The sequence below is a fragment of the Thamnophis elegans genome, chromosome 9 (genome assembly GCF_009769535.1).
Source record: "Thamnophis elegans isolate rThaEle1 chromosome 9, rThaEle1.pri, whole genome shotgun sequence".
NCBI classification, from domain to species: domain Eukaryota; kingdom Metazoa; phylum Chordata; class Lepidosauria; order Squamata; family Colubridae; genus Thamnophis; species Thamnophis elegans.
In genome coordinates, this window is record NC_045549.1 from 58,884,597 (window position 1) to 58,911,133 (window position 26,537).

The window sequence follows — 26,537 nt, forward strand, 5'->3', positions numbered from 1 at the left end:
CCAGTTGTATCACATTCAAGTCATACTTACTCATCATATATATGTATCTAATATATGATCATTTATAAGCCTACTGTCAATGTCTAAATAGTTTCCATAACTACTATCAACTTAAGAAGGAGGAAAATGCCATGAATACTTTTGGCCAGAGTAAAAAGTCTCATATTCTTGTAACTGGGATGTGAATGCGCATGTCCAGAACCCTGCCGTAATGTCCTGTTGGAGAATGTGATTGATGACTTCAGGCAGAGGGGAGGGGGCAGAGGGGTAAAATTCAGATGCCATTAAGTAGGATTTAGTTTCGGCTCCACAGAAGTCTGTGCCAAGATGTTAGTCCTAATAAATGAATGGGGGTTTTTTTGAACTTTGTCTTGAGGCTTGTAAATTAATTAGGTCAGCTCTTGGAAACTTCACACCTACCCTGTTCAACTTTCATTGTATCAATACTATCATTAGTTTTGGAATATCTATTTAATATATTTAAACTGGAGGTAATTATTTGCCATGCCTCATAGGAGCAATGCAATGAATGTATTTAATTCAGCAGAGTGGAACTGTCAAATTCGGTCTAATCCCTTTGAAGTAGAAATTCTGTTTAGTTCCATTTAGCCCAAGTTTCCAAATTGCCTTGTTTATAAGTGCAAGAATGCTTTACTAATAACATTAAAATGAAAATGCTACCTGAAAAAATTGTTTGCTATTTTTCTACTAATAATATATACCGAAGAATGGAATATTATCTTATATTCAGGTCATTTGGGAAAAAATACCACCATTCTTAGAACTTCACCTGGCACCAAATTCTGTATTTTTTGCATACCAAAATTATAAAAATAACTCCAAATCTGATTATTTGTTCAGATTAATGACAGAAGTTGGAAAGTGTTGCTAAATTTAATAGGGAGGAAGTTTGCTATTAAATAAACATTTGGGTGAAGTGAGTATTTGAGAACTCTGAACAAGTGACAAATCAGATCATTATCTTTTTATATATTATTGCAGTTCCTGCTGTATAAAAGCAGAGCAGGTACATATTAAGATAATGCTATATCTCTAGAGAAACAAAAAAAGTATTTCTTTTCAACCTTATCTATGCATTAACCTTTCTGTGGCCAGACATTTGCCTTAGGCAATCTACAGTACTAATACTCTTTTTCCTGTTTCCAAATATTGTTTTAACAATTGGAGAAAATTTAGCTCATTTAGGCAAATACAATCAGAACTGAATACTTTGCTCTTTCCTACACTATCACTGAAAATTCATCAAACAAAAAAACTGTTGTGGCATATATATTATTTATTAATTTACATTCCAAGACACAACTCCAACAAACATTAAAATATGCAGCAGTTAAAAATTAATATACATAAAATACAAAGAACTTAAAACAACAAACTGTGTGAGTAAATTTAATGGTAAGTGAGATAGAGCTATGCGGTGAAGAGATGCTGGGTACAGAATTGTCCAGTAAGGAATTGTCAGTTAAGAGAGGGCATAGAGAGGTGAGCCAAGGTGGCGCAGTGGTTAGAGTGCAGCACTGCAGGCTACTTCAGCTGACTGCAGTTCAGCTGTTCAAATCTCACCGGCTCAAGGTTGACTCAGCCTTCCATCCTTCCGAGGTGGGTAAAATAAGGACCCGGATTGTTGGGGGCGATATGCTGACTCTGTAAACCGCTTGGAGAGGGCTGAAAGCCCTATGAAGTGGTATATAAGTCTAACTGCTATTGCTATTGCTATAGACTGCAGCTGGATAGTAGGTGGAGAAGAGATGCAGAAGAAAACTACCCTTGGTTCAGATGGCAGAAGCTTTCAGACTTTAAAGGCTTTATTAATGCAGCAAAATAGAACAAAGTTCATCTGCTCATCTTTCCTGTCTGGTTTACCTGGTAAGGCTGACAAAAAGCCACTAGTCAATTCATATCAACTGAAGATACAAATAAAAAAGTGGCCATTGCTTTTGATTCTTTTAGAAATTGGTCATTTAAAAGAAAGCAATGACTTCCTCCTAATGAGGGAAATTAAACTGTAATAATTAGGATTATAACTGTGAATTATCATTGTGTGTAGAGTGAACATTTTAATAGAACATGGGACATAGATTCAACCTCTGCATTTGAACATATACAAATACAATTTTCTTATGGGAAAATGATAAGCAGGCATGATCTCAGAAAATAGCTAGAGAGAGTCCAGTAAGTTAGATCAATATATTAGAGATGGAGAATTTTACCCTTCTGGTCTGATATGTAAATCGCAGACCCTGTTTGAGGTCTGCCAAAATTTTATTAAGGTCAAAAGTAAGGAAAGCTGGAGTTGTCAGATCACAATACAGGCGGTCCTCATTTAATTCAGTGACTGTTCAACTTGCAATGTGCCAAATTAAATTGACCACTAATCCAAGTTCTGGTTGTTACAGACACCTGAATCACGTGGTTGCTATTTGCAACCTTCTTTGCGAGTTACTGACAAGCAAAGACAATGGGGAAGCTGGCAGGAAGTTGCAAATGGTGACAATGTGACATTTTTACTTACCAATAGCAACAGGATTTGTCAGAATTACCATTCTAGGGATACATTCATTTTTTTAGATCCCTAGCTTGAACAGAGTCAAAGACTGAGATCTCCTAATAGATACCCTGTTTCCCCCCCAAATAAGACAGGGCCTTATTTTCTTTTGATCCCCGAAATAAGCACTTGGACTTATTTTTGGGGAGGTCTTATTATTTTTGAGGTGCAGGAGGCAGCAAGCGTGGTCACCTTTTGGCTGCTTTTGTGTTGCAATATTTTTAGGGCGGGCTTATTTTCGGAGGAGGACTTATTTTAGCACATGCGCTCAAAAGCCCGATTGGTCTTATTATCCGGGAGGTCTTATTGTTGGGGAAACAGAGTAGTAAATAATATCTAAGACCTATAATTAGATAATGTATCGGTATCATACAGGAACATATCCTTCATATTTTATTTCTCTTTTCATTTTATTAGCCTCCTAAAAGAGTAAGTTTGCAAATAGTTGTCACAGTAGCCAACTACTTACTATTTGCATGAAATGATAGATATAAACAGATATAAACAGGTATGACATCCTTCCAATAGATGAATAAAATTATCTAGTAATGTATGTACGTATTTGTTTGTTTATTATTTATTTTGCCAGTCATTTGCTTCAAGGAGATTATTACAAATCATTTTTCAGAAAACACTGCTGGGCTTATGGTAAACGATAGTACTGAACTGATCCAGGTTTATTGCCTTTAAGGCATATTTTTTCTTCCATGATATGTAATTTGTAACTTGTAAGTTATAACTGCAACTTATAACTTTATAGATCTTCAGTATTTTCAGAAAATTCAAAATTCTAGGCTTTGGATAATTCTGCCATTTCATGAATCCTGCCATTTCTACATAGAAATTAACATTAAGTATTCAAATTACAATTTTCTTTTCTTTTAGTTTTAATATTTAAGAATAACGCAAAATATTTGAGTAAAAGGTGTAATCAGAATTTGTTGTTGCACCAGATGATGGGCAACAGAAGATTTTAAAAAATTGCATTGACTGCAATTTAATTATAGTGCTTTATTGCTACCTAATTTTTTACCTTCCAAATTAATGTATGTACTATGGCACAACTATCTTACACTTTTCTGGAGTTATGATTTAAGAAGTAATACATAAATGTTTTATAGAAAACTGCAGAAAAGGTGTAAGTAGTAAAAATAAACTAATATATCTAAAGACGGCTATTATAAAAATTTCTACAAGCATTCATATGAGTATTGGTGGAAACAATAGGAAGTTTAATAAACAAACAAAAAATAGGAACATTTCATAAAATAAAACAGTTATGCACTATTATTTAGTGGGTATTTGGACCCAATAATAATCTAGTTCTAGAACACTTCACAGCATTAGAACAGTTGAAATACTAAGGCATCCCACCTCTGAGGCACTCCATATTCCACCTAACGACCTGCAGACTTTTAACAAATGCTTTGGAAAGACCAGAGATGGGGGATTGTGATTCATTTAATATCTCCTGAGTTTGACCATAACCGCTAGGCTCTATTGCAATCATAACTTGAGGACCAACTATATCAAACTTTTAAACATAATGTACATGTATAACAATTACATATAAGTCTTCAAAATGTGTTGTGAGAAATATGTTGTACGTTAAGTATGATGATACTAAAATCAAATGTTGTATTTCCTGAAAGGAACATAATCTCAAATACTAATACAAATATAATGAGATAAAAAGATGATATAAATAGTTCCTCTGCATTGCTAACCATGATTTTCAACTCCTATTCAAAATAATTAAATAGTTCTCAACAAGAAAGTGAAATGGAATACCCTACTGTTATTTTACACTTGTTTATTTTTAACTAATCCACAATATATTACAATATAAGAAATTCATTTGGTTGAGCTCAACTAACACTAACAGATAAGTGTGCAACAAGATTTATCTACCGAAACAAATATTTGATTTAAGCCATTATTTATGGTATCAACACACATTCCTACACACATATACATACACTCACATAAACATAATGTGTTTATATGTGTGAATGAATGTATTTATGGTTGTGGATGTATGTTGTATATCTTTCAATTTTTAATATAATATATTCAGGTGATGGAAAAAGACAGAGGTGTCTTTATAAGTTGCAGATGACACATGCCATGAAAGACCTTTAAAAAATAAATCTGAAACACTGCCACAATGTCACTAAATATATCTGAGACAAATATGATTCTTTTTCAAGAGACATCCTTCCACTTACTGAAGAATTACTTGAATAAATTATTAAGTATTCAGTTCAGATACAAAATGAACAAAAGAGCAATAGCTATTCTGTGCAGCTTTATCAGATTTTTTTCTTTGAGAATATTTTCCCTACTTGCAAAACTCATGCAAAATAAAACTAGTAACCTAGCTATGTTCTGATTATGAAATATTTTGATAATAATAAACAATATTATTATTAATAATAATAATAAAATAATAAACAAGTATATAGCTTATTTGACTTACAGTGGACAGTCACAATTTCTAAGTCCATTCTACAATATCGCTTAACCTTTGTAATAATAAGGACTGATTCCAACCACATCCAAGAGAAAAATGTATAAAATCCATGCTTAAAATAATAATGATATAATAATAATGTTACTTTAAATTAATTGTAACCCAAATAGAAATTCTGACTATAGGAACTTAACTTTCATTGATGTAATACTCTATGTAACTCAAGATAGTTTGTTTGGGACTTAACAGAAGCTGCCTGAGGTTAAAATAAAACAGCCAATAAACTTACTCAGTACCCATTCTAATTTCTCTAAATTGACCATAGTCCTAAAAAAGAGAACTCCATAAATTACCGAAACTAAAACTCTAACTTAGTATAATTATACAGGTTGGTTTATTAGATACCAATGTTTTAATCCGTTTGTGAGAATCAAGAAATACAGCCTATTGATCTATTAGATTCAATAGGTCCTATGGATGATAGAAGGCCCCAGAAGAAAGCAATATGAACCAAAGTTTTCAGCTAGGATGATTTCAAAATTTACAATATTTGTAATCCTGCTGAACCGTTACTAACTGTGAAATATGTTGGGTTTTTTTGCAAAATATGCACTTGTATGGATTCATTTAAAACAGGAAGAATAAAACTGTTGGAAATGAGGAATTGAAAGTAATGTACAGATAAGAGAATGTACGGATAGTGACAGTGAAGTTGCGAATCATCTATGTGGTTAGAAGAACAATATAAAAGATAGGCTTGGAGCTCTTTGATTTATAGCAGACCTTATCTCATCTCATGAGCCGAGGTGGTGCAGTGGTTAGGGTGCAGTACTGCAGGCCACTTTAGCTGACTGTGATCTGCAGTTCAGCGGTTCAAATCTCACCGGCTCAAGGTAGACTCAGCCTTCCATCCTTCCGAGGTGGGTGAAATGAGGACCCGGACTGTGGGGGCAAGTTGCTGACTCAATTTGCTAAAAAAATTGTAAACCGCTTAGAGAGGGCTGAAAGCCCTATGAAGCGGTATATAAGTCTAATTAATAAATTGGCCACTGCATTAATATATTAATATATTAATGCAGTGTATTACTGCTATTATAGCTTTTATATTTATTATAGCTTTTATATCTATTCATTTCTAATGTTCAAAATTATTAGAAACAATAAACCTTTGATCTTAATGTAAGAATTATTGCTTGTGTTGTTGCCTTTGTTTCCTATTGGAATTTTCTTATGACACATTAGACATTCTGGGGCCTAATTAAGTGTTCAACAACATTCTTATGCTGATCTACTTAGAATTATAGTGCTAATATTTGTAAAAGTTTTGAAAAAAGGGAAATCAACTTTGGTATTCTACAACTACTTGGTTGTGATAAATGTTAAGTGGTTAATTTTATGCCATTGCCTCAAGTTAAGAATTAAGTGTTAAGCCAATAATAATTACCCACTACAAAATTATTGTCTCACTGAATGAGTGTCTAATAGATGCAGAAAGGTGAAATTATCTGACAAAATACATTTCAAATTAGTGTGGCCTTTCAGAAGCTTCTTGTATTTCATCTCAGCTTCCATGGAAAAGGCTAAGCAGAATGTCTGTAAAGACGTTTTGGCATAATCTTGAATGACAAATGACATACTACCAGGTGCCAAGATAGGCAGGGGAATATAGTCACCCCCCCACTTTCAGCTTTAACTGGAGTAACTTTGTTCTCAGTGCCCTGAATAATTAAAACTCTTTGGCAATCAGTCATGCATTCCTTAATGGCACCTAAGGCATCAAATATCCCATTCACCAGCTCCTCCACAAGTAACAATAGACTTTACTACACTGGGTGTTCTATGCCAAGTTGTAAATGACATAATTTAAACCAAACAAGTCACTAGAACGAATATTACCCAGACTCAAGATGGAATGTTTTATTGGGTTTGTTTACATAATATATAGTTGCTAGGTAAACCTGATAAGTACTTGAGATAGATTTGAGATAGACTTTCTTAACATAATTTTTGCCAAGTGACTTCCATTTTTGCAAAAAATAAATAAATAAATTTAGCATTAAAAATACCTTCATGAAGTCCAGAATGAAAACTTTTTTTGAAGATAAAGCACACTTGCAGGCAAAAATATTTGTAGAATTTATAAAAATATATTCTAATGATCCAAAACTATGTATCTGAAGAAATGCAATAACCTGATATCTGGATTTGTCATTTTTACAATATTACTGTATACGTCTTCTGCATTTGGTGTTAAACAGATAATGATGTATGCATCATACCTGCATATAGGTAAAAATAAATATATAATTTTACAAACGGACACATTTCTTTTAATAATCAAAGCTTTGGTAATTTATTTTATTGACGCAAATATCACGACTGTCTAGAACAATTAAATATGTTATAGAATTAAAACAAAATCACTTCTGACAGACATTTAATTTAGCACAATTCTTCTCCATGTGGGGCTAATAATAAATATAATTCCCCATTGTTTTATTTCAAGTTTTTATCATTTTTCCTTCTGCTGATGCATCCAGAATTTCCTATTCTTGAAAAATCCTAGCCTAGAGGGATTTTTCATGATTTAAAACCAACTAATGAAAATGTACAGATAAGGTTATGTTTTTTTAAAAAAGGTTTTCTCCGCAGAAATGATTTTTAAAAACTTTTTTTATTGAAATCAAAACTTCGAACTTTCACTATATTCAGTATGTAAAATTTAAGCATTTCAGTTCAATAACAAACTAAAATCTAATAACTGTTTATGTTCTGTGACATTACAGTCATAGAAAAGTATGTATACTATTCTCAGAAGAATATGTATATTACTTGACCAGATGGTTCTACCTGTCAACACAGAGAACAGATTCTCAACAATGACATATTTTGTTTATTTATTCAACTTCTATAGCCACCTAAAGATGTGCAGAAGTTATTTAAATGTCAGCAACAGAGACTGCTGCTGGAACTACCATCAGTAAGCAAGGTCGTCATATAATTTTTCTATTAATGACTGCTCTGTTTAACAATGAAGCAGGCACTCCTAATTAGGGTTGTTAAGTGAGGACTACCTGTACTTCAAACAAATCCAAAATGCATAGTTTTGAATAAATGTTACATTTACACTTTCCTACTTTCATAACTTGGATCCAACTTCTGACAAAACAAAATATTTAATTTCCAAAAAGATATCTGTTTAATTAAGAGAACAGATTAAGTAATGAGTTAATTAAGAAAGCAAAATCCATCTAACATGAATCAACCAGGAATAGAAGAAAAGTAAACACAGAAGAAATGCTTAATAAGTTTCTAGCTATTGTTCTAAGTAGCCTACAAAGCCATCCATTTATACTTTAATAGTACACGTAATCCATCTCTTTTACATCCAATCAAATTACACCTCCTTTTTAGTTCTCATTTGAGGGATTACTTCAAGATCCTATTTAACAACCACAATTGAGACTGGCAACTCAGTCATTAAGCAAAATGGTGGCTAAGTGAAAGTACGACCCTCCTTATGACATTCCTTCACTTTCCTTGGCTTTTCAGACTTGCAAAAGTTATGAACGCAAGGACTGGTCACAAAATTACTTTTTTCAAAACTACTGTAACTGCATAGAGTTGCTGCCTAAGTCGGTTGCTACATGACTACTTCTACTGACATTTGTCAGGCATACTTCAGTTGGATTCCTGTAATGAACCAGAGACTTTCTAAATCTATAATTCCATGTTTGCATTAATCCTTAATTAATTAATTAATTGAATTTATATTGCCGCGTATTCGCCCATGGCGACTCAAGGAGGCTTACAGAATAGAAAACCACATTTAAAACAATAAAAACTAAAAAAAGAGAATCAAATAAATTAACATAGTACAATGTAACAAAATAACACACACCCCCAACGACAGCAAATCACACAAGACATTTAATGGTTTCCATCCCGCTCAGGGTTCCCCAGGCCCGCTGGCAGAACCAGGTCTTCAGTGCCTTCCAGAAGAGTATTAGAGTGGAGGCCATTCTAATCTCTGGGGAAATGATGTTCCAGAGAGAGGGAGCCACCATGGAGAAGGCTCTTCTTCTGGGTCCCACCAGGTGTATCTCCCTCGTGGATGGGACCAGTAATATTCCCTGCCTCCCCGCTCTGATGTGTCGGGTAGATATGACTGGCAAAAGACAGTCCCTCAGACAACCTGATTATGCTTTGAGAATCAGATACTTACTGTTGTGAGAAGATTATAATGAATATAGAATCCAGGTTCAGAAGGAAAATACTCATCAGAAACAAATCTTATCCTGATCTGGTTTCCTTTAGAGATTTGTTTTCCTGGAACAGTAGCAGAACCACACCACCGTCCTAAGACAGTGCCATCACTAGGCTCTTCCACTTCTACGAAGTCATACCTACAGCAAAATATATGTACATACATGTACATTTAATCATTGTTATTTGCACACAGGAATATTTATGAATCAGAGTAAAAACAAAGTCATGTATATATAAGTGCATACAGTAAATAGTAAAGTATTTTAAGTGAACAAAAACACAAAAACAGTTAAAAAGAAAAAGTAAAAAAAAAACATTTATGACCACAATGAAAAGTACTTCTTGCTGCTTCCCATGCACAGTAAATCCTTAATTCTTTTATAAATGATAAATTCCAAGGTACTCAATTAAAATGCACATTCATATCTTATGTTCTGATGATCTTTCTACCAACCAAAGATTACTGAACAGAATAATCGCAATAGTCCATATTATATATGTAATTATCCATTTTATTCAACATAATGAGATCTTTTAAGAACATTTTTCAGACTATCAATAGATGTGAAAAATATTTTGTTGAATTAGTTTTGGTATTATACTTAATAACTTATGGTTATTGTTCTTAATAATGAATTTGTTATTATATTAATAACTTTATTAATAAATTATATTAATAAATCAAATCTTTAATTCAGAAATGTTGTAAATAACAAATATTTTATTTCTTTCATATTTTATTTATGATCTTTGCCTGGGTATTTAAAAAATTCTGCCAAAAATACATGTCTTTGAGATGCAACTTGAGGTGCACCTGGAGAAAAAATTGAATCAAAACATGTTTTAACTGAAAATATTGGCATTTCACAATTTCAAGAATCTAGATTCTTCTCGAACTAATGTTTTAGAACTTATTTGACAAGAAACCAAAATATTCGTGATCTCATTTACAAGTTAATTAAAAAGTATTTGCAATTCTCAAAATGGGATTTTCTCACAATATGAATTGGTCATGTGCCTAAGGGTTACAATAATACTACTGACTCAATATCTTCCAATTGTGAATCCACAGTAAATATACAGAATCATTTCTAAAACTGGGCCAAGTACCTGCCAGAATATCAGAGAAGTCACACAATAATTTTCTAATTTTACTACCCACAGATTTGTGAAGCATATTACTTGCTGAAATAGGTCTTTAACAGTTTGCCAGACAGGTGCTTTAGGTTTTCCAACAAAAATTTCCAAGTAGATTGTTCAATATAGATATATTTAAACATTGCTTCTGAAAAAAAGGTTGGTTTTTCAAGCAGTCATTGACAGTGTTGCTAGGGAATAATCAGAAATAGCAATAGCATCAACATTTCAATCCCAAAATAATTCAGTTAGCAATAGGGAATTGAAAATTATACTCTTACTGAAAAGGGATGTTAGCATTGTCATATACCTCAAATTAATTTCAACATATAAACTTTAAATATGCTACATATATAAAAATTAGACTCATATGGATTAGCTGGTTATTACAATAAATTAATTCATTTGATTTTATTTACATTGTTTTATGTTTCTGCCATTTAAGACGTAAATATCTAAAAGGCTTTTATATTTATTTATTTATATTTTTGTCATGTTTATGTAGTGTATATTGGAAGTGGTGACCCTTTGAGAGCTATATGCAATACAATTTCATTTTAATGTATGCCAATTAGTGTACATTGAAAGTGACAATAAAGCTATTCTATTCTATTCTATTCCATTCCATTCCAAGACTGCTTTCTCAAAATCTCAGGTAAATGATTTTGTCAATTATGCATTCTAATATTTTTTATTTCTTTCCCACAATTTTCAGTTCATTTTGTATTGTTTGGCATTAATTCATTTAAAAAAAAATACATTACATGAAAATTACTATCTTATGACATACATATTTTTAATTAAAATTTTCTAATGGAACACTAGAACAAGCAAAAATACCTAACTCGTGGACAGAGGCATTTGTAATGTTCATACCCAAGGACAATACAGATAAACAGCAAATTAAAAAACTATAGGCCAATCTCGCTACTAAATGCCAACTATAAAATATTTGGTAAAATGGCGGAAAGTGTAAAAAAAAACACTTAACAAATTTATTCCAAAATGGTTTTTTACCTAATAGGCATCTAAAAAATAATAGATGGATTATAATGAACTTATTGGAATATTATGAGGTTCACCCAGAGAAAAAAGCGACACTGATATTCGTGGATGCACAAAAAGCATTTGACAATCTAAATTGGAATTTTCTCATTAATCAACTAAATATTATGAATTTTGGGGGGAAATTTACTGGAACGATTACGGCAATTTACTCCAACCAATCAGTAAAAATAATATTAAATGGGGGATCAACAGATAAATTTAGGATAAACAAAGGGGTAAGACAGGGATCTTCTATCCCCACTTTTTTATTTTATCACTAGAAACATTATTGATACAAATTAGGCAAAAGAGAGAAATAAGGGGATTGAGAATTAAAAAGGAAGACTACATGGTACAAGTCTTTGCAGATGATTTGGCTTTCATAATAGAAGACCCATTAGAGACAGGTATTACATTATTATAGGAAATGAGGAGTTTGGTAAAGTAGCAGGGCTTAAGATAAACAAATAAAAGACTAAAATAATAACTAAGAACCTTACTAATAGGCAAATAGAGGACCTTTGTGAGAAATTGGGTATTCAGATGGCCAAGAAGGTGAAATATTTGGGAATTCAGCTAAGGGCAAAGTGTTCCTCAATAAAAAGGTCAATTGTAATAAATTAGTGCAACAAATACAAAAAGATTTGGATAATTGGGCAAAATTACAAATATCATAATTGGGAGAATTGCAATAATTAAAATGAATATCTTACCTAAAATTCTATATCTCTTTCAAATGGTACCAATAAAGTTAGGGGAAAATTCTTTGTAGAATTAAACAAAATAATATTAAAATTTATTTGGTTTGGGGGGGAGGAAGCCCACATAAACCTTAAACTTTTGCAAAATAGTAGAAATAAGGGGGGGGGATTGGTCTCCCTGACTGGGTACTCTATTATTATGCAGCAACAGTTATTTGGCTAAAAGATTGGATCAATTCAAATAATAGTAGGATATTGGTAATAGAAGGTTGCAACCTCCAATTGGGCTGGCACGCATTACTCTGGGAGAGGAAAAAGAAAACCCACTCATACTTTTAGAGACATTTAGTAAGAGATTCACTGTTGTACATCTGGGGAAAAATTAGGAAAAACTACTACATGAAAATTCCAATGTGGCTATCAACAGTGGAGGCGATGATTTATCCAAACAAATTAGACCTAAACAAGACTGTGACTTACAAAGAATTATTAGATGAGCAAGAAGAATTAAAATCTGAACAGAAATTAAAAAACCAAGGAATAGAGATGGGGAGGACTATTTCTAAATTAAGACATGATATAAAAAAGATGTAGAACAACATGGCATTTATGGAAAACAATTGGAATTTGATAAAATAATGCAAGGGACAGGGGCGCAAACAATCACCAAAGCATACAATTACTTTCTAAGATATAAAATGGAAGAAGAAACAGTGAAGGAGACAATAAGTTGGGCTAGAAACTTTGGTTATAGTATTGAATTGGGATAAATTATGGGGGGTGGAATTATAAATTGACGATTCAGCAGCCTATAAGGAAAACCTGTATAACATGTTTTACTCTTGGTATTTACCCCCAGTAATATTAGCCAAAATGTTTCCAAATCGTTCATCTGAATGCTGGAGATGCGCCTACAAACAAGGAATCTTCTATCATATGTGGTGGACCTGTACCAAAGCCAGAAAATATTGGCTTAAAATAAAGGAATGAATGCAACAAATTACAGACAAAAGATCGAATTGAAACAAGAATTATTTTTATTGGGCATATTGGGAGAAAAAAATGCAATGATAATAAGAAAAGTATTTGAGTGTGCAGAGATGGATAGATTGACCATGGAGTTGAAAGATAGAGAAGGTACATATCTGTAAATATTTTATATTCAAAGTGACTGTATAATATAGATTGCATTAGAGGATATAGAAATACAGCTTATGTAAATATGAACGATATTAATGATATCAATATGGAAACACTGTAATGGGTGAAAATTTGTGTTTTGTTTTTAATGTTTAAAAAGTTCAATTAAAAAAATTTTTTAAATAAAATTTTCTAATGGATTTCTGTACAATATTTTCTGTACCCCATACACACACACACAAACTCCTGAATTTTATTTTTTCAAGAAAACACTGACTTTTCTTGAATTGTTCATGTTACAAATTACCTAAACTCCCATAGTCTTTTTTTTCATTGCTCACCTCCCACTGCTACTGCAATAGAACTGGGAATAAATATACAAATATCTTCTTTGACAGAGTTAATTCCAGGAAAATTTATGAAAGAAATAACTTGTTGTTTCACCTTCTACATAAAGTAAAAGCAGCACCAAGAACACAGAATTCATGATCTGGAAAGGACCTTATAAGTTGCTCATTGTAAAAATCTACTACCTTTCTCCCAGCCCCAGGAGATGGTCATCCACTCTATTCAAAAGCTTCTTTATATCTTACAACTGTTGCTTTCGGAAATATCAGTAGTCAATGAAATTTTATTAATACTTCATAAGTTTTGACTGTCATGTCTTTAACATATTGTTTTCTATTCAATAAATTTTAATCTTAAACAGAATTTCCAATGTTATTAATATGAAAGGAAAAGGGAAAAATGTGAAAAAGTTCTAATCCATTAACTCACATTTACAAAACAAGAATTGAGATACAAGCTTATGGTTAAACATTAAATAATTTATTTGAAATTACTAATGCTTCTTTAGACTATCTGCATCAATCCCCAAATGTAGTCATTTGTTTAAATCCAAGCAATACATAAACCTGACTCCTTGTGGCTTAATCTCTGTCTCTTGAGTCCAAATCCTTTTTATATTATTTTTATCTTTTGTTTGCAATATTGTGTATTTTACTTAATAAAATACTCAATAATTAAAGTTTTGATTGCCTACATATTCTTTTTTAAATGACATGTGGTGATCAAACATCCACATCAATGACATTCTTGAAATGTTGAAAATGATATAAAACTTGGCACATGAAGTGAAACAATCACTGACAACCAGAATCCCATGTCTCTAGGCGATCATTATAATCCCTGTAATGGAATCACAGGTATTGTATTGCACTGCCCAAATCAGTATTTAAGGGGCTTTACTAAGCCTGCTTTTATTGTCCAATGAAATGTAGGTTTCTCTCAGCAACATGATACAGAGCTCACTTGATACTTAAAGCAGTTTATAATGACCACATCTCTTCTCAGACATCCTTGGGGGACTTGATTACTTATTTCATGCTTTCCAAAAACAAGCCTGTTTTTGTAGACACAATTGTGCCTGCTGGTGTAATAAAATTCAAAAATAGAGGGTGGGTGTATTGCAGTAAGTTTGGCTTCCAGAATGTAAAATATCTCAGCTACTTTAAATAAGAGTAATGAAAGTATGTCGTGAGGAAGTCTCAGTGGCAGCTTTCCAACTGCTTTTTTTATGAGTTCTAAATATACTGTTAGCTGCCTAATAGAATTATTGGAATGTTTGTCTCTTAATGTTTTCAAGTAGATGTTTCGTTTAATTATAAGAGGAGATAAACTTAGTCATAAATATACTTTTATCAATGGTAACTGTTGCATACAAAATTGTACACAGTACAAGTGCTTATACACTGAGTTCTAGCTACATACACCATATAAAATCTAGCCATAAAAACTGTTGTTCAAGATCCAAAATCCAGTATATCTATTAATTCAATGTAGGTATAATACTTTCTGAGTTAAACTACACTAGACACAACATTAAATAAATCTTGGAGTTATAGGACTTGGAAAATTGTAAACAGCCTTGATTATAAGGATTATGGCAATAATTAGATTAAATTTAACAGATTTTTTTGTAATCCAATTCTAGTCACGTTGAATAATCCAGTGTTTTTCAACCACTGTGCCGCGGCACACTAGTGTGCCGTGACATAGTGTAAGGTGTGCCGTGGGAAAAACACTTTATATATAGTCAATATAGGCACAGAGTTAAATTTTTTAAACATTTTCTAATGGTGGTGTGCCTCGTGATTTTTTTCATGAAAAAAGTGTGCCTTTGCACAAAAAAGGTTGAAAAACACTGGAATAATCATACACTTGTAACTATAACAGAAGCTTCAGGGCAAGGATTTTATTCTTGAACTTTCTTATAGAGCTTTTTTACATCTATATTATTGCCTGTTTCAAAGAAGTGATCAGAGAATAAATACAGAAATAAGCTTAATGATCATTATATACTAATAAATGAAAAGCAACAGGAACTTGAGCATGGAAAGATCCTGACATAGAATTATACTATCCCAAGTACTGGGCTATTCTAAATGCTTTCTTGGCATCTCAGAATCCAAATTGAAAACTATAAGTGAAACTAAATGCTCAGATCTTGTTATTTGATGAGTGAAAAGAAGGAACTGGATTTCTTTAATATCTACTTTAATCTATCTGATTAAGCCTTGTGAGATCTCATCTCAGAATGTTACATATGGGAAAATACAATTCATTTATTTCCACAATAAATTACAAGTGACTGGTGTTTTTCCTATATTACTAGAAGATTCCCTGAGTTTTTAAGAAGATATTAGCTATTTAAAAAATTAAAGGGAAAAAAGAATTGTATTGAACAAGAATGTTACCGAAACATACATGTTGTTCTTTTTCCTTTTATGTTGACGCAAATGCATTCTAGAAGGCTTTCATCTCTTGGTGTTTGCATCTCTATAGAGATGAAGTGATGTCTCTCATAATGCAACTACACCTCCTCTTTTGTTAGGTCTGTTTCTTTTGAATAGTTTGTATGCTTCTATCATTACATTTCAGGCATGAGTTTCATTTCACAAAGTTTCTATAATGGGAACTATATCTTACTTGCTCTCTCGTACTAGTATTTCAATCAATCAATCAGAATAGAGATGGAAGGGACCTTGGAGGTCTTCTAGTCCAAGCCCCTGCTAAAGCAGGAAACTCTATACCAGTGATAGTGAATGTTTTTTGGCTCACATGTCAAAAGCAAGGAGAGCACAGGGGGGGGGTCATTCGTGGTCATGCCATGCCCATAATGCTATGGCAACCAGTGCTCCCCCCCCCATTTTTGGCGTGCTTTTTTTGTCCTTCCCAGGCTCCAGAGGCTTTATAGGAGCCTGGGGAGGATGAAAACATCCTCCCCCCCCACCCGTAGGCCCTCTGGAGGCTTCAGGAGCTTCCCTGAAGTGTCTGGAGTGCGCAAAAACCAGCTGTATGGGCAAACCGGAAATTCAGGAACGGACTTCCCATTTGCTCCTAGGGCTGGTTTTAGCCCTTCAGAGCCTTCAGGGGTCTTCAGGGTTTCCTGAAGGTTCTGGAGAGCAAAAAACAACCATACGTAAGTGACTTCCAGTTGTCTGTAGGGCTGGTTTTTTGCCCTCCAGAGCCTTCAGGGAAGCCTCCTGAGGGCTCCTGAACACTCCGGAGGGCTAAAACTGGCCCTACAAGCAACCTGGAAGTGACTTCTGGTTTGCTCATAGTGTGTATTTGCCCTCCGGAGTCTTCAGGGAAGCCTCCTAGAGGCCCCTGAAGGCTTTAGAGGGCTAAAACCGGCCCTACAAGCAAACAGGAAGTCCATTCCTGAACTTCCGGTTTGCCCATAGGGCTGGTTTTTTGTGCTCCGGGGGCTTCAGGGAAGCCTCCCGAGGGCGAAAAATGGCCTCAAAAGAAGGCCGAAGTCAGCTGGCCAACTGACAGGGCAAGTCTCACATGACCTGACAAGTGGCTCTGCGTGCCACCTGTGGCACGCTTGCCATAGGTTCGCCATCATGCGCTATAAAATTTCAGTAACTGTCCAGTCTCTTCTTAAAAACCTTCAATGATGAAGCACCTACAATTTCTGCTGCCAATCTCTTCCACTGGTTAATTGTCCTCACTGTTAGAAGTTTCTCCTTAGATCCTAAAAGTGGGGACATCCTGTTTGTTCTCTAAAGCTTGAGCAGTAGTGTGTAGGCATTTAAGTCCTTTGTGGCTCACCCTGGGTAAGCTTTCTACATTTCCCACTTTGCATCTGAGTTTTTTTTTCTTTCTTTTTACTCCCTACCTCCATATTTATACAATACAATAGCAGAGTTGGAAGGGACCTTGGAGGTCTTCTAGTCCAACCCCCTACCTAGGTAGGAAACCCTATACTGTTTCAGACAAATGGCTATCCAACATCTTCTTAAAGATTTCCAGTGTTGGGGCATTCACAACTTCTGGAGGCAAGCTGTTCCATTGATTAATTGTTCTAACTGTCAGGAAATTTCTCCTCAGTTCTAAGTTGCTTCTCTCCTTGATTAGTTTCCACGCATTGCTTCTTGTTCTACCCTCAGGTGCTTTGGAGAATAGTTTGACTCCCTCTTCTTTGTGGCAACCCCTGAGGTATTGGAACATTGCTATCATGTCTCCTCTAGTCCTTCTTTTCAATAAACTAGACATACCCAGTTCCTGCAACCATTCTTCATATGTTTTAGTCTCCAGTCCCCTAATCATCTTTGTTGCTCTTCTCTGCACTCTTTTTAGAGTTTCCACATCTTTTCTACATTGTGGCGACCAAAACTGATTGCAGTATTCCAAGTGTGGCCTTACCAAGGCATTATACAGTGGTATTAACACGTCACGTGATCTTGATTCTATCCCTCTGTTTATGTAGCCTAGAACTGTGTTGGCTTTTTTGGCAGCTGCTGCACTCTGTTGGCTCATATTTAAATGGTTGTCCACTAGGACTGCAAGATCCCTCTCACAGTTACTACTGTTGAGCAAGGTACCACAGGTACTGTACCTGTGCATTTTGTTTTTCTTGCCTAAATGTAGACACTTACTCTTTTCACAATTGAATTTCATTTTATTAGATAATGCCCAATGTTGAAGTCTGTCAAGATCCTTCTGTATCTTAAGCCTGTCTCACAAAGCCTTCACACTCTTCCCAGCGCCGCCGCGGCTCAATCCCAGCCACCGGAGAGATCTCAAGTAAATTTCAGCGACGAGAGGCCGTGGGGCTGGAAATCCCGAACCCACAAGCCTCCCAACTGCCCAGGGACAAAAGTTGCAGCCACGTGGCTGGCGCGGCTCCAACGGCTGCTGCAACGGCACCTGAGCCTTCGCAGCCCTCAGAAGGTAATGTACTATCCCTGGAGGCCAGCAAAGGTTTAGAATATCGGCGGATGGAAGACGCAGGAGCCTGAACTCACAAACAACTGATTTATTAAACACAAGAGAAGAGGTGACAGCGATTCAAATCAGCGTAGATCGCGCCAAGGTATTTATACTCGCAATGTAACTATTTACAACCAATCAGGGGCCGAGTACTGTCCAGCAACTGCTGACGCAGTACCTCGGCCAATCAGGGAAGATTAGCTGGCTAGCAACAGTCTATGCTGCGTCCCAGCCAATCAGGGTGCAGCATAGACTGTTGCTGGCCCTTTAGAATAGTTTAGAATATTCTACAAAAGGAAAGCCCAAACCAGGCAACTTACTGGCAGAAGAAGAGAGCAAATCCTAAGGAGGCTGTAATCACCAGGAGGGTCCAGTAATGGTAGAAATACAGGAGAAAAAAATAATAGGTCTTGTTTTTTGGCCGGACTGAAATGAACTGGAAGTCAAGGGTGGAGCACAGAGGCATGGCTTCTGCTTCATCCCAGTCTCGTGGCCAATTGGGCATGTTAATAACACTACTGGAGCCTTCTGTCCTTCACTCCGGAAAATTTTTAGTTCATTTAAACTGGAGGTCAGAACATGTCTATTTAAGCATAAATTGGTTTAGTGATCAACTCTGGAGACAAAGTCAGTTCTGAAGAAGTACAGTGCCTCTTTTTGAACTAAGGTAAATTAGTGTCTATGTTTGATGAGGGACAGCAACAATATATTTGATCAGATACAGCTCTTCAGTCATCTAGTAATGTCAATGAAGCAATTACAGAAAAATTATGAGGTAACAGGGCTGTAGTACAATGACAAAAGGGGTTTGAGAGAACAAATATGAAATATTTCATGGGTATAGTTTCTTTCTATGGACTACTTTGTCTTATGGTCCTAATATGGTCCATATTTCTTTTCGCATTCTAATATCTTTTCACAGCCAGCATTTCTTGGTCTTCTAAATGTTTTATGGCTGAACTTGAATTTTAGTTTCCTTGGAAACTGTATACAGGGAAGCATATTTTTTTACTTTCCTAATTTGATGCTATACTCTTGAGCTAGACTTTTTGATTTTACATAGGAAGATTTATCTAGATTACGGGCTTTTTCCAAAATTACCCATCCAGACTTTATTTAAAATTATTAAATATATTATGCTCTGGGTGCATCTGGGTGAACTCGCAATCATAAAACATCAACACAAAATTTTAATTAACAATCTGATATTATTAACTTAACTGGTGTTGGGTATTTTTTATGTCTATTCCCTTACTACAATCAATATATTGCTGGATTTTTCTGCAAAAATATCATTTTCGGACCTAAATATATCAATGCAGTGTTTTACATCAGCTATTTATATTTAACAGTGACACAGTTAAAATAGTCAAAATACTGCTTCATAAAACTATATAAATTATGTTTTTAAATGGGGTATTTAATAGTAACACCCTCTAATTAGCAAATCTTGATGGATTTAAATAAATCCAATCTTCTTGGATTTATTTCATTTTCCTTCAGATCAGGATGAAAGATAAAGTATTTAATGAATGGATTATATTTCTGGAAAGTTTTACAAAAATATATGTTATTTTCAGATGAAGTAGGTAAATCTTTGCATCTAGAAATGTCTCTTTTTGGGAAGAGGATATACAGTATAGAGGAATTTCCATGTTTACTTTTAAGTTACATGTTGATTTTTGAGACTCTAGAGTTTACTTCTTTTTTATCATCTATGTCTCTTCCCCCAGAATAAATGTAAACGCCACATTTGCTATGGTGGTAAGTCATTAATGTTTCCTTTCTCATAACAATATCACTTATTTAACATTTTATTCAAGCTTTATATTTCACAGTCTTTTTAATTTTTAAAAAGTAAGAAGAGAACATGATATATCCTACTTGCTTTCATAACATAAAGATATTTAGGTGTAGCCTCACTTTTATTTTTGTAAGAGGAAGAGGGATAAAACCATCTCACTCACTTAGCAGCCACAAATTCTTCACCACATACTTAAGTAAACCCCAAACATATACTAGTTCCTTCATCCTTTTTCTGAAAAGCCATAATAGGGATTCTAAAGGTCATGTTTTGGTGAAAGTAAAAGATGCCACACCCTGGAGAAGTTGAATAAATAAATAGGTAGCCCCTATCTACAGTTAACAAGTAAAGAGAAAAATACAGCTTTCTAATTTAAGTTTCTGTTGAGATGCTTCGATGTACCAATATATTCAACATGAAAGGCTTAGCTCATATGTTTTTTATAATCCTTTGCTTAATGAACCTTCAGCTATCCAAATGTTTAGTCTATTTATTATGTTTATCATAACTCAATAGTACTTGCTTGATGAATTCAACAGCAAATAATTTTCCACTGCATAAGAACTTCAAAGAAAAAGCAACATTTTTGCTGTTATAGAGTTCTTTCTGAAATATTTGTTCAAAGCAGAAAAGCAATTTCAGAAACATTTCTGATATTTTTATTTATTTAAAAAGAGGGAATTGCTGACAATTTCTAAAGTAACTTTTTAGTGCTTAAGAACATGGGAGCAAACTGAACTGTTCTTAACAATAGTTTATTCAGAATATTCAAAATATTCTTCTTTCTTACTCTTAAATATTACTGTGCTATATGTAATTTTATAATGTTGATAATACAAGGTAGTCCTTAACTTAGAACTATAATTGAACCCACAATTACAATTGTAAATTGTTATTGTTGTTAAGTGGATCATGTGACAGAATCTGATTTCACAAACTTTTTTGCAGCAGTAAATGACTGTAGTGTAGGGTTTCCTGCCTGAGCAGGGGGTTGGACTAGAAGACCTTCAAGGTCCCTTCCAACTCTGTTATTCTATTCTAAACACTGTGATTTTTAGACCCATTGTTCTCTATGGGCCATTTTCTGCTGGAAAGTAAAGTAAAAGTTAGTCCTGGCAAAAATTCTGTAAACAGCAATAGCAATAGCAGTTCGACTTATATACCGCTTCATAGGGCTTTCAGCCCTCTCTAAGCGGTTTACAGAGTCAGCATATCGCCCCCACAATCCGGGTTCTCATTGCACCCACCTCGGAAGGATGGAAGGCTGAGTCAACCTTGAGCCGGTGAGATTTGAACCGCCGAACTGCAGATAGCAGTCAGCTGAAGTAGCCTGCAGTACTGCACCCTAACCACTGCGCCACCTCGGCTCTTACATGACTGCAGAATACTGCAAATGGCCATAAATATGGGTTGGCATCCAAAATGTGGCTATGTGATCACATACAACCCAGACATTGGCAATTTTAATCTGGGTCTTAAGTCCTTTGTGTGTGTGTGTTAGGGTTAAATAGTTGGTAAGAGACTGCTTGTGAGTCAAGGACAAATTGTAATGTCATTCTGTTTTAAAATATCTTAGATCTGATTGCTGCAATGCTATGGTACCATAATGGATCACTTGATGATAAACAGGTAAAGGCAACAAACTTCCCACTCCTCCCTGTTGTTACTTCCCACAAACTTTTCCCATCCAGAATGAGCCCAAAGATTGGATCAGATTGGATCAGTTCTACCTGCAGGACAGGTTCATAAATGCACTTGGGATCCAAATCCAGCAGCTCTTTAAGTATAAAAACATTTTTTTTCATTGTATCCCAAAATTTACTAGGAGTTAATATTGTAGTTCTCCTTTTGTACCAATAGAAAACTTCAAGTTCTCAGTAGTTTTCAAAACCCCATGTAAATCTTTCTAATTTGGGGCTTATGAGACCATGACTTATCATCCAGAGCTTTCTACTTTAATTACTGTCCACAAATTATCCACCAACTGAAGTCATGCAATCCCCCCCACAGCTATGGCCTTCAGCTATAAATTGTGATGGTACATGGGAGTAACCTTGCAAGTCAGAACGAAGACCTACAGTCAAGGCAATGGTCTTTCTCCAGTTTCCCAAAGTAAATCCCACATACTATCACAGAAACCTAACAGTAGTCATAACGGTGGGGGACTGAGGGCAGATAGAGCCAGATGATTTTCTCAAGCAACTTTGTCTTGTTTCAGCTGGTTTCTTTCCATCAAGATTTTTACAGCCCTCCATGCACTTCTTCAATGATCTCATGCAGGGGGAGAAGACCACAGCATCTCTGACCCTCAGGGACAGGGATGTCAAACTCAAGGCCCAGGGGTTGGATCTGGCCCATGGGGTGCTTAGATCTGGCACCCCATGGAGCTACCCTGAAAACAGTAGACGGCGGCCCTCCCAAGCTCCGTTTTCACTGAGAGAGAGTTGCAGGAAGCCGTCACAGTCAAAAACAGAGCAGGGGAGCCTGTTTTCACTGGCAGAGTGATTGGGCCAACACAGGATCAACATGAGTGATGTCAAGCTAGCCATTCCCACACTGGCCACACACAGTCAGTGTCATTGAATGCTTCAGAAATAATAAAGAGGACCAAAAAGAGCACAATCCATTCACCCAGGTACCAGTTAAAGTTATATCGATCAGAACAAGTGATGCTGTTTCTATCTCTTGCTGAACCAGGGGTGAAATTCAGCAGGTTCTGACAGGTTCTTGAAAACAGGTAGCGGAAATTTTGAGTAATTCAGAGAACTGGCAAATACCACCTATGGCTGGCCCCAGAGTGGGGTGGGAATGGAGATTTTACAATATCCCTCCCCTAGGAGTGAGGAGGAAATGGAGATTTTGCAATATCCTTTCCCCAGGAGGGAGGAGGGAATGGAGATTTTGCAATATCCCTTCCCTAGGAGTGAGGAGGGAATGGGAGATTTTGCAATATCCTTCCCCCAGGAGTGGGGTGGCAATGGAGATTTTGCAGTATCTTTCCCCTGCCATGCCCATCAAGCCATACCCACAGAATCTGTAATTTAAAAAAAATGAATTTCATCACTGGTCTGAACCCTAATTGCTAGGGCTCCATATTTTGCATAGTGGAAGCCCACCATCTTCTAAACATTCTTCTTTAAAGGGTAAAGACTGCATATAGGATGATAGTTTTCAGGACAAGAAAATTTCTCTTTAAAATGAATATATTATCTCCTTAAGGGGACTTTTTGAACATTTTTAAAAATCCCACCTTTGTAACTTTTATAAGTAACTCAAAGTAGCAAACATACCTAATATTCCTTCCTCCTCCTATTTTCCCCATAACAACAGTCCTTGAGATGAATTGGACTGAGAGAGAATGAGTGACTGGCTCAAAGTCACCCAGCCTGCTTTCATGCTAAGGTACTACAAGAAATCATGGTCTCCTGGTTTCTAGCCTTGGGATTTAATCACTAGACCAAATTGGCTTTGACAGAAATTGACAGAATTGGACAACACCTGACAAAAATCTTTCTCCTTCTAAACAGGCACTGATTACTTCCAAGCTCCAGATACTCATGCATCCAACCATCCACAAGATATGACACATGGGATGAAGCACATGTTAGAGAATCATAAAAGTCATGAATTGCATTGCACTTCAGATCCCAGTATTCATAACATGATAAAAGAAAGTTTCCTTTTTTAACTTCCTAAATATACCTTAGTAATCTAATTCTCTATCTTCCCTAGAGTACTGACTCTAGCAATTGTTACCAAGATTCCTCTGTATCCGGTTCCATTGATCAGTCAAGTGAACACTTTCTAATGAGTTTTATTTCTTTGGCAAGTACAAAACAAATGAAAAACATTGTCAATCCTCATCTACATTATTTCTCAAATTCAGCAACATAATTTTTTTAGAATACTTTCTGACGATTTGAGTTTTCACCTGTATCCTGATTTTTGTTTCCAGCAATGTTACTCAATAGTAATAATATTACAATGTTAATCTATCTGTATCTACTTTATAGAATTCTCCTATATTTGTATACTACAAAAACATTTATAGCAAAACCACAATGAAATGGACATGTTGCTTGAGTGTTAGCTGAAAAACGTTATTTGTATCTTTGTATTCATAATGGAAAAGCAAACTCAAAATAACAAAGTTTACTCACAACATTTAGTGTAGATATCAATAAGATTTCCAGTAAATGTAAAACTTTTCTCCAAATGTTCAGATACTTTATTTAAATTATAAAAACACCCCAAAAGGTGTGAAAGTTCCAATTATTGGATTCAAATCATATTTGGGAAAAAGAAATATTACCAGAAATCAAATTTTCACGTCTGCAGAAAAAGTTGTTTATTTAAATGTTTGCAATATGTTTGATTTTATATTTTGTTTCAAGAAACTGATCAAATTAATCTAGAGTGATTCTTAATTATAATTTTAAGTTTAAAAAATAATAAAATAGAAATTTACATCCCTCAAAGATTACAAACTCTTTCCATAGATAAGGATGTCATTCACTAGACCAGTCATCCAACTTTGATTTATTACAAAACTTTACAAAAATGGTTATTGCAAAATAGCCTTTGAAGCAGCATCAAAGAGAAAAAAAAATCTGGACTCGGTCTGAAATAATGTCCTTCATTCTTATATATTCCCTGAATTGGAAAAGGAAGGAAGGAGTGTCATTCATCTGTCTGACGCACATCCTTCACAGCACCATCAGGCGATTCTGTGACATGGAATCATCCAGGAATATGTTTTTCAGTAGACTACATTAAAGGACTCGTTTTGGGCAATCCATGTCCAATTACATACATTTCCATTTGTCAATGTATTTTTTCTTATATACTAATGAAAACCTGAATTTTAGAAGAATGTGAAACAATTAGAGGAAGAAAGTACCATGAACATTTATCTTAAATCAGATTTCAATGTTAATAAAACAATGATTGAAAAAGAAGTGGATCAGTGTAGGAAAAAAGTCTTTATTAAAAGTGTTTTTCCACTAAAATATTTCATGCTGTTTTAAAGTCTGTTTAATTAAAAAAGTATATTAGCAGAGTTGATATAAAACATCTTCATCAAAATGAAGGAAAATATATAATTTAAAATAAAAATCTCTACTTTTTTTCCTTTATAGTACATTTAAAGGAGAATCAGTATCCTTGGGTATTAGGAGAGACTGTTAAAAAAATCAAAAGCTACTTAAAAGGCTTGTCAATGATAGATGTCAAGATGACAATCAACAATTTCTGGTCAGTGCATTAGGTTCTTTGTGGATCTTTTTAAAGTAGATTTTTAGCAGGTTTTTAATAGATATCCTAGTCACAAGTTTTTTAGAACTATATGTACCAATTCAAAAACTTAGAATCTGGCCCAGGAGCTAGATGTAGTGCAGTTGCTGTAGTACAAGTGTGATGAATATATGATGAGATACTCCAGTCAGCGATCCTGCTAATACATACTGTATAACTCATTACAGCAAGATTTTCCAGATAAAATACAAAGAAAATCTCACATAGAATTCATTATAGGCTGTAATGACATATAACCATAATTGGGAATGGAATCCATTGCTAAATGATGTGGTCATACAGTGCAACGTTACTTGACCATATAACTGACAACAGCAATCCTGTACTCCCCACTTGCTATTCCTAATAAATGACTGTATTTCTTTTGAAAATTGGCTCAAGGCTCATGGTTTAATTAGGGCATCCATTGGAACCCTGATAATTAGCTGAAAATTGCAGATGGTTAAGCAAGTATCCACATCAGACCCAAACACTCCAAGCTTGGTTTCTCCCAGTCCTGAGCCTCAAAAAGGTAAGAGACTGTATTTTCTTCCATTCTCCCCCCATCTCTGCCCTTTTGGTTACACTGCACCATGTCTTCAAGTGTGGCATGCAGTCCTTGAATGACGCAGTTATATGTCTTTTTTCCACACTGTGGTTCAGAGTTTATTTGCATACCATGACTCTGAAGATGGAAGAAGCCCCTGAGTTGCAATACACCATAAAGCTGCAGACATCTCTGGAACCTCAGTCCATCCTAGCAATACAATGTAAAGAGGCTTATTGGTGTGCTGGGACTGCAAGAGACCCCGAGCCACAGTGCAGTGC

The 26,537-nt window shown here is 34.9% G+C and overlaps 1 protein-coding gene across 1 annotated transcript in view; it reads right to left on the reverse strand.

The window, feature by feature from the left end:
- Positions 1-26,537, reverse strand: part of PDGFC (platelet derived growth factor C) — a 124,663-nt gene that overhangs the window by 17,040 nt on the left and 81,086 nt on the right. Inside the window, exon 3 of the mRNA XM_032223556.1 lies at positions 9,265-9,445. Within this exon, the coding sequence (XP_032079447.1) occupies positions 9,265-9,445 (181 nt within the window). The remainder of the gene's footprint in view (positions 1-9,264; positions 9,446-26,537) is intronic.